We start from the raw sequence: 13,687 nt of genomic DNA, 5'->3' as shown, positions 1-13,687 counted from the left end.
TTGCCAAGTGGTAAAGGAGTGTGGCTATGGCTAAGCAGACAAACTACAGCGCCATCAGGTGACAGGGAATAGATGTGTATGTGTGCAAAATAAACGTGGCAATACCTCTGGCCTCTCATTTGCTAGCAGAATTTAAAGGGAACTTGGAGCGAAGCCTTCAAATGCCAAGATGTTTGTCACGCCGTTTAGTTTATATTTTGATGTGTCATATTGAATTCTTTCCTTATATATGTGTGTCTCCTTGCTTTAATGCATATAAATGTCGTGTTTTGAGCATGGATGAAGTTAGGGGTTGTCTATTGTGGGGGGCGAAACTTCCGGGGGTTTAGAATACCCCTCAGTCGAGTGGGAGGTCCGGCAGTTTTCCTGCAGGAAACTGTTAATATAAAAATTCGGTTTTTGAGCATTTTTGTGTATATTTCTCTATAATACAACATAAGGAGGATCTTTATTTTTTCAGATTTGCTGCTGGGGAATAAAAGTCCCTCTATGTCCTCCTGCCCGTAACTACAGAGAAACTCTCTAATGGTTTTTAGTCATTATGTAAATCGAAATGCAATCTTTAGGTAACATATTCTCATTGTATTTCATCATTTAGATAGCCGGTATGTCAAGTGAAAATCGAAATAAAACATATCTTTTCTGTTTTTTTTTTTTTTTTTTTTTTTTTTTTTTTTTTTTTTTTCACTTCGAACACTGCTTGTGTGTACTTGAATTCTGGAATTTGTAGCTGTACATTCGCTGAGGAATTTTTACAGGCATATTACAGATATAAGAGGAAGTTATGAAAGCATAGCTTAAACCCAAATATACAGACCTAATAATTCGTCATCCAAGTCCAACTGCTGCTCGTGTTGTCGAAGCAATATCTGCATCATATTTTTCCTCGCTGCCCTCGCATCAGGGTCATCCTCTTGAATCTTTATCTCCTCCATCACACAGTCCCGGTAAAATAATTCGGAACATTCTGAGTGCTGTTCCGACTTGTAGCAGGTCAGAGAGCAATAAGGATAACAACATTTTGGACAGGTGTATTTTGCAGTCTCTGTGCTGCAGCTGAAAAGAAACTAAACGTTAGGCAACACACTTACAATTAACTTATTCATCTAGCTATATGTCGTTTCAGAGCTAAATCCGTTTAATGGCCTAGAAAAATACGGAATTATTAATGATTTATAGAGAAATGACTCACTTCGTTAACACTTTACGGTGGCTCAGTGGTAGAGCGTTCATCTCTAAGGCTGATTTGATCCTACACCATGGGAGTTTATGGTGGAAAACATGCTAGTGAGTTTTTCCCTTTCCTCCCACATTTTCATCTACCTTCTCCCATAATTATTCACTTTTATTGATCATACGTTTCCTTTAGTTTACACCAGGGTTTCTCAACCTGTGGTACGCGGAGCTGCTTTGGATGGTATCAATAATGAATATGCTTTGGTGGTGCAATTGTGGAAGAGGTTGAGAACCCCTGGTCTACAAAGTATATGCGCGCGACGTAAACAGATTTCATTCTCTTTAATATTGTTAGAAGTCTTCAGTACGTTAAGTCCTCACTGTAAACATTCCCACTTTCTTTCAGAGAAATGCAGCCATCTTAATCAGTGGGTTATTTGAAATTTCACTTACACTGTAAACTTTCTCACCTCTCAAAAATTGATCTGTTTCTTCTTGAAACCAGTCAGGAAGAAAACTGCGCTTGGCTGTTATGACCACACACTTACTATACACGCTATTTCGTTAAATTATAAGCAAACTACGTTGACCGGGAACGTTCCGAGCTCGAATACCATAGAAGTCTGTATGAGACACATATTCCAATTGAAATGTAATATTTTCCATTGTACGAGCTTTACTTTTAACAGACTTAACTCTGATTTAAACTATTCGCTGAGCAAAGCAATACGGTTATTGTAAAAAAATATTAACGTCAAACAGTTTCGGAAACTGCCCACTTACCTTCATCACACACTATCTCTGACGAAGCCAAAGTGGATACTTGGCGAAACTGATTTTTTTTTTTTTTTTAAATACAATAACCGTATTGTTTTGCTCAACAAATAATCTAAATCAGATTTAAGTCTGTTAAAAGTAAAGCTCGTACAATGGAAAATATTATATTTCAATTGATATACGTGTCTCATACAGACTTCTATAGTATTCGAACTCGAAACGTTCCCGGTCTACGTAGTTTACTTAACGAAATAGCGTACATAGTAAGTGTGTGGTCATAACAGACAAGCGCAGTTTTCTTCCTAAGAGGTATCAAGAAGAAACAGATGAGTAGTTTAAATCAGATTTGAAATGGGATACGTAATCCAATCAAATGCAAGAATGCTAATTATTTAGCAACAAATGAGTTCTTGTGACTTTCATGGTTGCGAAGGGAGGAATATTCCATAAGTTCAAGATAGGAGAAAACACTGACTACCACTATATTACTATATATTTATTTACAAATTAAATTTGCGTATTTTAAAAGATAAAAACACCTCATTTTATATATTTATAAAAAATAATTTTTTATAAGGATGCACGGTAGAATGTTTTTATTACTTAATAATTTGATAGGGTGCATATTAAATACTAATTAAAGCGGTTTTTATCAAAAGTACCCAGAAGGTAAATCTCGTGAACGTTTCAGCAGGGTTACTGCCATCTTCAGCAGAGATCCTGTTGGAAACTGCACAGAAATATTTCTTAGAACACCGAGAAAACCTACGCACGTTGTGTTTATCCAGTACAAAGCCACCTGGCATGATCTGCGATCGAATCAATGACCCCATGTACCAGTGAGCGTTCTATCACTGAGGACCGTCCAGTGAACTGCCATAGGTCGTGTTGAATTACAACTATTAGTGTATGTGGTTATTTCATTCTCTGATAATCGATAACAGTTACTCGAATACATTAAACAGCAATTCTCCTACCTTAAAAGACTCAAAAACAAAGTTTCGAGGCACTCTCACCTTTGGGTCTTCGCATCTAGTGAAAACTTACTGCTACATAAAGAATATCATGTACTGTATGAAATTCCTTATAAATTAAAAATAGTGGAATTAATTTAAATTTTGATAGTAAGATTTGCTTTCCTTCCCAATTTATATGTAATGAAAAACCTTTTATGTACTTTTATGTAAGATCACAAATAGCAAGAAAGATGTGGGGAGTACCTCGAGACCATATAAAGATTTTATATCTTTTCGGTGTTTTAAGGTAGATTTTTTTTTTATTTACGGCTTCACCCCTCCCCTCGGGTTCACCTGTGGATCCTGGATCGAAATCAATGAAATGAAATATTTAAACTTGAAGTCCCATGGTTATGCCGGATAGCTAACGGAGACGGTGATGATGAGAAATGAAGGAATGAAGAAAGTGGAAGAAAACCTTGAGAAAACCCAAGCACACGGTGTTTGTCCACCACAAAGCTCACTTGGCGTGAGCTGGGATCGAACTAAGGATCCCATGCACCAGATGTGAACTCTCTACCACTGAGCCACCGCGGCCTCAGGATCCTGGATTGAATCGGACTCTGCTGTGATCATACAGTGTGGTTTGGTAACTTCGGGTTATGTTCTCTAAAGAGGAGGGTGGTAGGTCTCTCTACTCGTTAGAAGGCTGGTAACAAAAGAAGCGAGCAAACAAAGGGGAATTCTTTTGAAGTCCCTTGTAAATATAATACGCACGTACATCGCTAATGCATTGGGAGTACAGAACGGCCATAAGTATAAGGCTGGCCTTTCAAGGATGTTGCCTCCTGATGAGTGATCAGGAAAAGTGAGGTGCGAGACACTATCAATATTCATCTATTTTATGTCCTGGAATTCTAATGGGATTGTTATATAACTAGAATTATTTCAGCATCCAATCCTGTTGCCTTCGACTTCTGGACACTAATGAAAATCTCCACCACTACAATGCTCCTAGACACTAATGGAGATATTATTATATTTTATACATTCATCTTAGTTCTTTTTTTCACTACAATCATCAACAGGTTATTGAAATGTTGGTTATCAGTACAGATACTAGCAGCCGAAGGCAACAGCAGTGGTTGTCGAAATTCTATTAGGAATATAACAATCCGATTAGAATTCCTAGGACACGCAATAAATCGATGCTAGTTAATGTTAACAAAATAAGCCAGATTCTATCTCCTAAATCATTGTATGTATATATATATATATTACTAAAAGGCATTTTAGTTGGATACTTCAATTGCACAACGTTTAATGTCATGTAATGTGATAAGTTTGCATAGATGCTTTAAGAACCCGCTACTCAAAAAGATGTGAGTTCCCACTGAAAATTTCGCCATTTACTAAATAACAGACGTATACAAAGATTAGTCCAAGTGAATACTTAAACCAGCGTTTTAGGTCTATTTCTTCTTAGCCATCTTAGGTAACTATAAACTGGCTTTCTCGCCATTCACCTTTTCCTTTTGAATATTACATGTTATGTGGAAAACAAGATCATCGTACTCTTCTTGACCAGCCCTGGTAATTTTCATCAGGATAGTCTATGTCAATTCAGGCAGGGAGTTACCTTGATAATCTCAGATGTTACTGAATTCGACAATGTTAACCCTTTTAAGATCTTGGCTTTTTGAGGTAAATTTTAGACTTCCAGTCAAGCAGCTACTGCTTCATTGCTATTTCTCGTAGAATCACGGTTCATACCTCGTTTTTTTCACAATGGAGTAATCTTTCCAACGGTACTACTCGCTTGTTCGTACACCTGAGACGGGAAAACCGGGAGCTTTTTCGAAAATAACTTTTTAAAAAATTTGCACCCCTCTGGCCCGGGTCTGAGCTGACGTAGGGATCTCAAAGTTACTGAAAAAAAAATACGTACTTACGTACACAAGACGTGTGCAAAATTTGAATGTGATAGCTTGAAAACTAAGAGCGGGAAAAATTTTTGAAATCTGGTACAAGGTCAAAAGTATGTATATATAAACATACGTAGCACATAATGCAAAAATTCACTGCCTCATTATGATTGGTCCTAGGATTATTGTACATAGCTAACTCTTTACAGAATAAAGCAACCTTTCAAAGGGAGCCACTTGTATGCCCATATCATACACCAAAAACGGGAAATTTGGGGAAAATCCAGGATATTTTCAAAAGAAATTCCTTTTTCGAAAACTTTGAGCCCTATGGGCTCAAGCCTGGGTTGACGTAGAGGTCTTTAAAAAAAAAATAATAAAAAAATAAAATTTAGACATACTTAGAGGTGTAGACATTGCGTGTACAGAATCTCAATCTGGTATCTTGAAAACTAAGGGGGGGAAATTGCCTCAAGGAAAAAAATGTGATGCCACGCCTCCCCTTCCCAGCCTCGCTTTGGCGTATCCAAATTGACCACCTGGTTCCAAAACGCATCTCGCGTGTTCTTTGGTTCATGTCTGACGATCAGTAAAAAAAGTTTAAATGCCTGTTATAGGATCCAAATGTGCGTTTAGACAGCACTGCATTACGGTACGAAAATATACCATGGATCGTATGAGGGTTAAAATTTACGACAAAGTAAGAACACGCGTTTTTTCTTTTGTCCCCGCCCCTCAAAAAAAAAAAAAATCCTGGCCCGAGGTACAGACCGCAAGAGATGGCGCTTCGGGCAACATTTGTTAGGATTGATTTTTGGCAAAATATTAATATACTCTTATCTCTGAAACGATTCAAGATATTTTGTTACTTTTCGTTTTATTTAAAAGATAATAATTTACTGATTCAAATGATATCCTCCGTTTGGGCATATGTGTTCAAGTTCTCGTGATGCAACCTTCTGATTTTTTTTTAAAAACATGTGTGTTTTAACCAGGGTGGATTGATTTAAATCAGTCTGATTTAAATCACGATTTAAATCGAGATTTAAATCACTTGATTTTTTAAATAAAAATCGTTGATTTAAATCAAATTCCGAAATAAATTAATTTAAAGTGAAAATAAGTAAAATCCAGCCTCTGTTGTGTTATTTCAATTATGGAAGATAATCATAATACAATAAGATGCAAGTATGTACAGCACAGTATGAAAACGAGTGTTTCATGCAGAGGATGATTAGGGAAAATCACGTTTTGAACGGGTAAGGGAGGAATTCTGCTTTCTTATCTTCGTAACATAAGGTTTTAACTCTTTAACTATTCCAACGAGAAAATCACCATGGACATTTAAGACGAAAATTCTTTTGTGTACGCGTCTGTTTGTTTCCAGATAATAGGGGCGTATTTATAAAGGGTCCCGATTCCCTCTCCGAAACTTAAATCTTTTTTTTAGATTTTATAAATTTAGGCAAAATTTGCGTATTTCATATGTATTTCGTGCCGCAAGCTGGTTTCTTTCTTTTTCTTTTTTTCTTTTTTTTTAGGTATGTCCCTGCCAAATATGAGTAACTTGTGAAAAAAAAGTATCATGCTGATAAACGTCGTCGTACTTTTTCCTTAGTGCTTAAAAAACATTGTTTGGGATTCGAGATGCAAAATAGCCGGCTTTTTTGAATTGACGTTTTTTTCACATAAAAAGGAAAACCCGGAAATTTTGGCTTTTTTTCATTTTCATGATTTTTCTATCTAAATAGCTTTCTTATAGCTTTCTTATACTCTATAGTTAAACAAGATTTCATGACCTAAATGCCATATTTCCCTCTAGAATTCACCATCATGATGGATGGAGCACATGTTTTGTGAATTAAACATTAAGTACGTAGTATTTGAGAGCAATTTTAGAAGCTATACAACTTTATTTTAACTTCTGAGTTGACATTTTTTTCTTCTTTAGATCATTTCATTTTAGTTATTCGTGTTTCATTTCTTAGAGCTTAGTACTCTAGTTTCTAGCACCCACATTTCTGTTATACTGTAGCTGTGTAATGATGTAGCAATAATCTTCCGGATGCAACCTTGAATACCATTTTATACAAATAATCAGTACGGATTTAGAAATTGTATTTTGGGAGCGTTTTTTCTTATTAATGGTTAGTTTTTTCTAAAAATGCCTGTGATTTTCATTTGAGGGAAGCTTGAAGTTTATGAGTAAAGACATAACTAAAATTTCGTTTGTTTTAGAAATTCCGTAATTTCGGAGAACAGGCTTCAGTCCGAAAGACACCCCCACCCTAACCCCTTTCGCAAATCCGTCATTGCTGGTAATTAGTAATAACAACAATTTAAAACATAAGAAATGAAATCAGCCAGGAATCACACTACACGCACTATCTCTACATTCACAGATGGAATTAAGAACTTTTGTCGAAACGGTCAAATGCGGGACTGAATCCCGGATTTCCCAATAGAAGTGGATTCCATTATTATTTAACTTTGTGCTGGAATACGCTATAAGGAAAATCAAAGATAGCAACCAGGGCCTAGAGTTGAACGGTATTCACCAGGTGATGGCATATGCTGATGATGTAAATTTAATAGGGGATGATAGGAGAACAATAGAAAGAAATGCAGAGATCTTATTAAACGCTTGCAGGGACATGGGTTTAGAAGTAAATGCAGAGAAAACTAAATACATGGAAGTGCGTCGGGACCGTAATACGGCAAATTGTGGGGGCGTTAAAATATTAAATAATACTTTTGATAAAGTGGATACTTTCAAATATTTAGGATCAATATTAACAGATGAAAATCATATTCACGAAGAAATTAAATGTCGACTAAAAGCAGGGAATTCGTGTTACTATTCGGTTCAAAATCTCTTGTCGTCGCGAATTCTGTCGAAAAATTTGAAGCTTAAAATATATAAAACGATAATCATGCCTGTTGTTCTGTATGGTTGCGAAACATGGTCACTTACTCTGAGGGAAGAACATAGACTGAAAGTATTTGAGAACAGGATCCTGAGAAGAATATTCGGACCCAAGAGGAACGAGAATGGGGAATGGCGGAAACTTCATAACGAGGAACTACATAGTTTATACGGTTTACCCAACATTGTTAGGGTCGTCAAGTCTAGGAGGCTTAGGTGGGCAGGTCATGTAGCTAGAATGGAAGAAAGTAGAAACGCTTTCAAAGCCTTGACTGGAAGACCCATAGGAAAACGACCATTAGGAAGACCTAGGCGCAGATGAGAGGATAATATTAAGATGGATCTCGCAGAGATAGGAATACAAAGTAGAAACTGGATGCAATTAGCTAAGGATAGAAGTCAGTGGAGAGCTTTTGTGAACGCGGCACTGAACCTGCGGGTTCCATAGGCCATAGAGTTAGTTAGTTAGTTAGTTAGTGGAAAAGCTAACAACACACTCATATTTGTTGTGCTTGACTTAAATGTATTTCGTAGGTTTTATATATATTAAGGGAAAGTTCCGTAATGACATGTTGAATTCTTGTTAAAAGTTCAGAAACCTTTAGGACTGGGTAAACTGTGATGATGGTTATATATTCCAGAGCCTTGGAAACCAAACGCTCAGATGAACAGTATTACGCATATGATCCATGAACAGAAAATTCAGTACTTTCCTGACTCTAAACAAGCTTAAGGAACAGTCAGTGCATTACAGAATTTGGGACTTTACCGATTTTGCAGGTCCGAAGTAAGTGGTAACAGATTATTACGTATGTAATAAATGAATAGAAAATACAGTTTCAACATTTCTGTTTCATTTCAAAGAAGTTTCTGTAGGAGTAGCAAAGGCGGAAGCAAGAGGTGCATTAGCAAATTAGGTGATTTTTGAGCGTCCCATACAAAGATTGCATTATTTTCAGTCTTTTAAAGTAATACGTTGAATTGTAATAAAATGATTATTTTTCTTTGTTACTCTAGGACGAATGTTTATGAAAATCTCGGAAGTCAGACATAATAAACTTATAGGCTGTAACAGATTGACGAGGGAATGATATTTATTTATTTATTTAACAATCACCAGATGCAGCTCAGAGACTATTTATTTTATACTGGATACCTAACATGGAAAGGATTTGTGAAGGTATCGGCCAGGGTCTGTTTTAGTAGGTACCATCCCAGAATTTGCCTGGTAGGACTGAGGGAACCACTGGAAAGCCCCAGTCAGGATGGTCGGCAGCGGGAATCGAACCCATGACCTCCCGAATGCGAGGTCAACGTTGTACCACTTGAGCCACTTGATATACGTAATGAACAAAGAGAACAACATGTTATTTTTGAGAAAGCTACGACGTCGAAACTTAAATTGTTTTGTGCGTTTGTTCAGTAAATATATTATTATCACCCCGATGTGTTATTTCTTTGAACTCACACACACAGTACAATAAATTCTGTATGTCATGTAACAGTTTTTCCTTGTTTTTGTATTTTTAATTCAAAATAAAAAAAAAATGCTTATAATGCATATGAAAGTTAAAACTTAACTGCAACTTATTATATATATGGATTAATTTTTTGTGATTCATAATAAAAATGTGTTAAGAATTAAAATCGTTTGAAATATGTTTTCGAAATTCATGTTTATTTTCGAGGTTTTGTATTATTATGTGCATCCACTACTACTTAAATGAGTTTTTGTATTGTAGAGAAGCGAAACAAAACCTGCTTTATCAATTTAAAGCAGAATTTGGTAAAAAGCCCAACAATTTCCAAGCAAAAAAAGCGAAGCAGAAAAAAGAGAGTTTCCCCCACCAAAAAACGTTTTTTTTTTCGAATTCTTGCATCTCTATTTGGGATTGAAATAAGTTAACGACTGCGAATCAATTCAAAATTCAAGCCCAATACTGTCATTTAAATGGCATAATTAACATTTAATATTAATTCCTAATGTTTTATATTCAGTTCGTGACTTGTATTACGCGAGAAGAAAGATTTGATTTAAATCAAAAAAATCGATTTAAATCAAAAAAATCAACAAAAATGATTTTTTTCAAAAAAATCATGATTTTTTTCCACCCTGGTTTTAACTATATAACTCCACGCTCAGGAATTATAACTATCATTCTACTTTCTGTACTTCTGTAATTCCTGAATATTCTTTATACTTCCAAGCTTTCGACTCTCCCTTGGAATCTTGGTCACGAAAGTTAAAAACAGTAAGAAAAAGAATAGAAACATCCAGGAATATAAAATGGAACGCACTTACCAAGGGAAAAGCTGTGCTGGAAAACACGCCGTCTAGTACGTCGATGACCTTACGAGTTAGCTCCAATCTGCTGCTCTAGTGCATAGGGCGCGAGCCTTTGGTGATCCCGGATTCAATTCCCGGCGAGGGCACAAAAAATTGATTATTTTCATTAGTCGTCCGTATCGTTTAGTCTACAGGGCGTAATCAAGGGATGTTAAACTAAAAAATTTCCGTGCTATCTTAGTTTCGATAAGCATACGGCAGTATGATATATTGAATTCTTTGTCTTTCAACACGATATTTACTCTTACTACCTTAGAATGTATTTTTATCGAAGGAATTCTATTCCTGGGTGCAGACTAATTTTAGAAGGACTTTATCATTTTCCGTATATATACAGTGTTCGGATATATGCCATAAAACTAGTGCAAAAACACAATCCAACCCGGCTAGGTGGCCACAAAAACCAGAATGCTATCTATTCGAATAAGGGCGGGGCAAACCTGGTTTGGCTCGCACACAACATGTTTCTCGAGGGAGCAGGCGCGTCAGCGACGAGGGTATGCGTGTAAGTGACGATAGTGGAATCATACTGTATCCCTCATGTTACTAGATGCCTTAGCTGTCGGCAGAGTTTGAAAAAACCCGGGCTCATTTTAAAAAGCCCAACCCACCTGGGTTTTTTCGGGTTTAATTGGGTTTAACCGGGTTTTATAGAAATATTTCAATGTCTTTGGAGTAAAAGTTTAAAATGTGATTTGTATTTCAAGATTGTCATTGTCACAACTTGCAACAATTTTCTATTCACTGCTGTTTTGGAAAAGTGGCCGCCATTTTGAAATTTTACATTGGATCGCCGAGAAAATATATCCAGCAAATTTAGCATATCTCGTGCTTCCACCGTCAAAACTTCAACTTAAAAGACTGAAAATTGCGCTTTGTAGCGTGAATACTTGCTATTTTGAAAAAAATTGCCGCCATTTTGAAATTTTACGTTGGTATGCCGCCAAAATCTATACAGGAAATTTAGTGTCTCGTGCTAGTACACTGAAAATTTTAACTTAAAAGACCGATAGTTGCACCCTGTAGTGTGTGTAGCAGAGGTAGACAAACGAGTTGAGTTGATTTTGTCTTTAACGTCCCTTTCAGCAGCGAGGCTATATGAGACGGGACCTACTGAATAACGTGTAAACCGAATCTCATGAGCTCCCGCCGGGAATCGAACCCGGGTCGCCCACGCCGAAGACCCGTACGCTAACCGCTTAGCCATGAAGGAGCTTGGCAGACAAACGAACAAATGTAGATCAAGTCATCCAGAAGCCTGACTGACGTTCTACAAATATGAATACCAAAAGGGTCTATTAATTTAAAACAAAGATACAATTCATGTTGTATAAAATAAATATTTCGAAATGTCTGTCAAATAAACATCTTCCAGCGTAAAATAAATGGCTTTACTATTGAAGTTCACTTCCGATAATTTGTGCTTTCAATTATGGGAATTTGCAGAGCACTTGTCGCAAGACGGTTCTTTCCTGAAAATTAATTTAGAACAATTAACAAAGATATAATTCATATTTTATAAAGTAATTGCTCCAAAATGTATTAAATGAAATTAAATATCCTCCAGCATAAAACAAATAGTTTTATTGTTGAAGTATTAATTTCCGATGCTTCTGCGTTCAATTGCGGGAATTTCCCGAGCGCTTCTTTCACCAGGGAGATTTTTTTTTTTTTTTTTTTTTTTTTTTTTTTTTTTTTGAAAATATAGGTTTCTTTATTGAACATCGAAACTTCCACCAGTATGGAAATTTAAATTCAGCACTTGAAATAGTAAGCGTTACATAGTCTTCGGAACTCCGAGTATTAAGCTTCTTAAATTTGAGAAGAATATTTACGTTATTGCTTATGTTGACTCTACAGAGTGCTTATTTGGAGAGTAGCAACAAATGACTGAACTAAACTGTTGTTGTTGGAAAACCAAATTTTACTAAAGAATACTTGTGTTTTACATCAAAAACGTAAGAAATAATACTAACAGTTTTACTGATGTATTTATATATTTACTATTAGTACCGGCACCTATGGCCTTAAACCTGTCAAACGTATGAGCGACAGCGTCCCTCGGTGTCGCCGAGACCACGAGAACTTTATTTGCGGAAAGTATTTTCTAAAGTACAAAACTGCATATTTTACTTCGAATAGGCTATAAGCATAATCCATACATTAATTTGTTCTATAACTATCTCAGGCTAAGCTTTATTTTTTTAATTCATTCAGTGCATTCAGAACTTTATAAAGGTCTCATGTTGAATGTTATTGTATACCTTAACGTGAAAGCACCTGATTCTCCCAAGGAAAGTCTAAAATCTGATAGAATCACTTTCAATGTGATCACCTTAGTTGTACCAATAATACACTAACAAAAAGCTCAAGAACCCAGGTGAGTCCAACCCGAAAAAAAAACACCGGGTTTTTTCGGGCTTGGCCCACTTGGGCAAACCCTGGCTGTTGGACACCTTTATCGTTCCTTTTCATGACATAACACTGTATTCATATACAAATTCAGTCTATCATAGCTTCCTTATAGACTATTACGTGCTAAGAAGCGTACACTTTGGATTACGTTTTTAGAATATTAGGGATGTCAAATGTAATTTTTATCACTTATAACATGATTTTCATTATATGAAATAACATCAGTTATTTGTTCCGTAAATTACACAAAGCTATGGTTACCTAAAATAGGATAACACCAAAATTTCATTTTTCAAAAATGTTTAAGAACACGGTTTGGAAAGCAGAACAAGCGTTCCCGGTAGGGATGTTTCAGTTGGTTTCTTTGAGGCGACAAAATGGGATATGTGTTACCATAGGGGCCGCCTCCGGAAAATATCAAATTTTCACTCTTTAAAACATACCTCAAGCGAGTAGAGGCACGTAAAAGCACGGTAGGGAAAGATAGGTTGGGTTCGGTTTTTACCATTCTGGTCCCTTAGGACTGTAACACCTGAGCCTAATGTGACTTAAGGGGAAACACTTCCATCTTCCAACTAATTTGTACCCTGGTTGGCCTTCTCAACTTCCCCTATCCCAGAATGGTCGCACAAGACACACGTCGGCTTATGCAAAGGATGAAAACAAAATGACCGACAAAGGAAAAGTGTTAGGTGCCTATCCTATTTTAGGGAGGCATACATTTGTAAAACCTACGACAGAAATACGTTGATTTCAAAACAGGATTATATAAGTAATCAAAATATATCGCGACCTTACTTCACACATGTATTAGGTGAAATACGAAATGCAAAGTTCGTCAAGTATTACTACATACGGAAGATATGAAGTAAAGTGCTATTTAAGGGAGTCAACTAGTGTAGATTGAATTGCAACAAAGCTATGATGTGTTTTTATGGGTTATGTTTAGATGCGGAGGGCCAAAAGTAAGTAAAAAAGCAGAAGATTTACAGGAGGAATGAGTATGTGACGTAAGGGTAATTAATTCGTGTGTAAATTGTGAGGTCAATACTTCATTCAGATGTTCGGCTCAAGAGCAGATTATCGTACACATTTTTTAAAAGGCAGTGTACGATTTATACAAACTGTGAAGGTAAGTGGAAATTCTGGTTAAACTTAACCTAAC

The 13,687-nt window shown here is 36.2% G+C and overlaps 1 protein-coding gene across 2 annotated transcripts in view; it reads right to left on the bottom strand.

Annotated features, from left to right (window-relative positions):
- The window catches only part of LOC145692639 (zinc finger HIT domain-containing protein 2), a 36,343-nt gene that overhangs the window by 20,942 nt on the left and 1,714 nt on the right, over nucleotides 1-13,687 (bottom strand). For both annotated transcript variants that reach the window (XM_081767986.1, XM_081767987.1), the window contains exon 2: nucleotides 818-1,056. In XM_081767986.1, coding sequence (XP_081624112.1) covers nucleotides 818-1,056 — 239 coding nt within the window. The remainder of the gene's footprint in view (nucleotides 1-817; nucleotides 1,057-13,687) is intronic.

This window comes from Thermobia domestica, chromosome 8, assembly GCF_964235325.1.
Source record: "Thermobia domestica chromosome 8, izTheDome1.hap1.1, whole genome shotgun sequence".
Lineage (NCBI taxonomy): Eukaryota > Metazoa > Arthropoda > Insecta > Zygentoma > Lepismatidae > Thermobia > Thermobia domestica.
The sequence above is the reverse complement of the archived record's forward strand: the minus strand, read 5'-3'. Positions and strand labels throughout refer to the sequence as shown.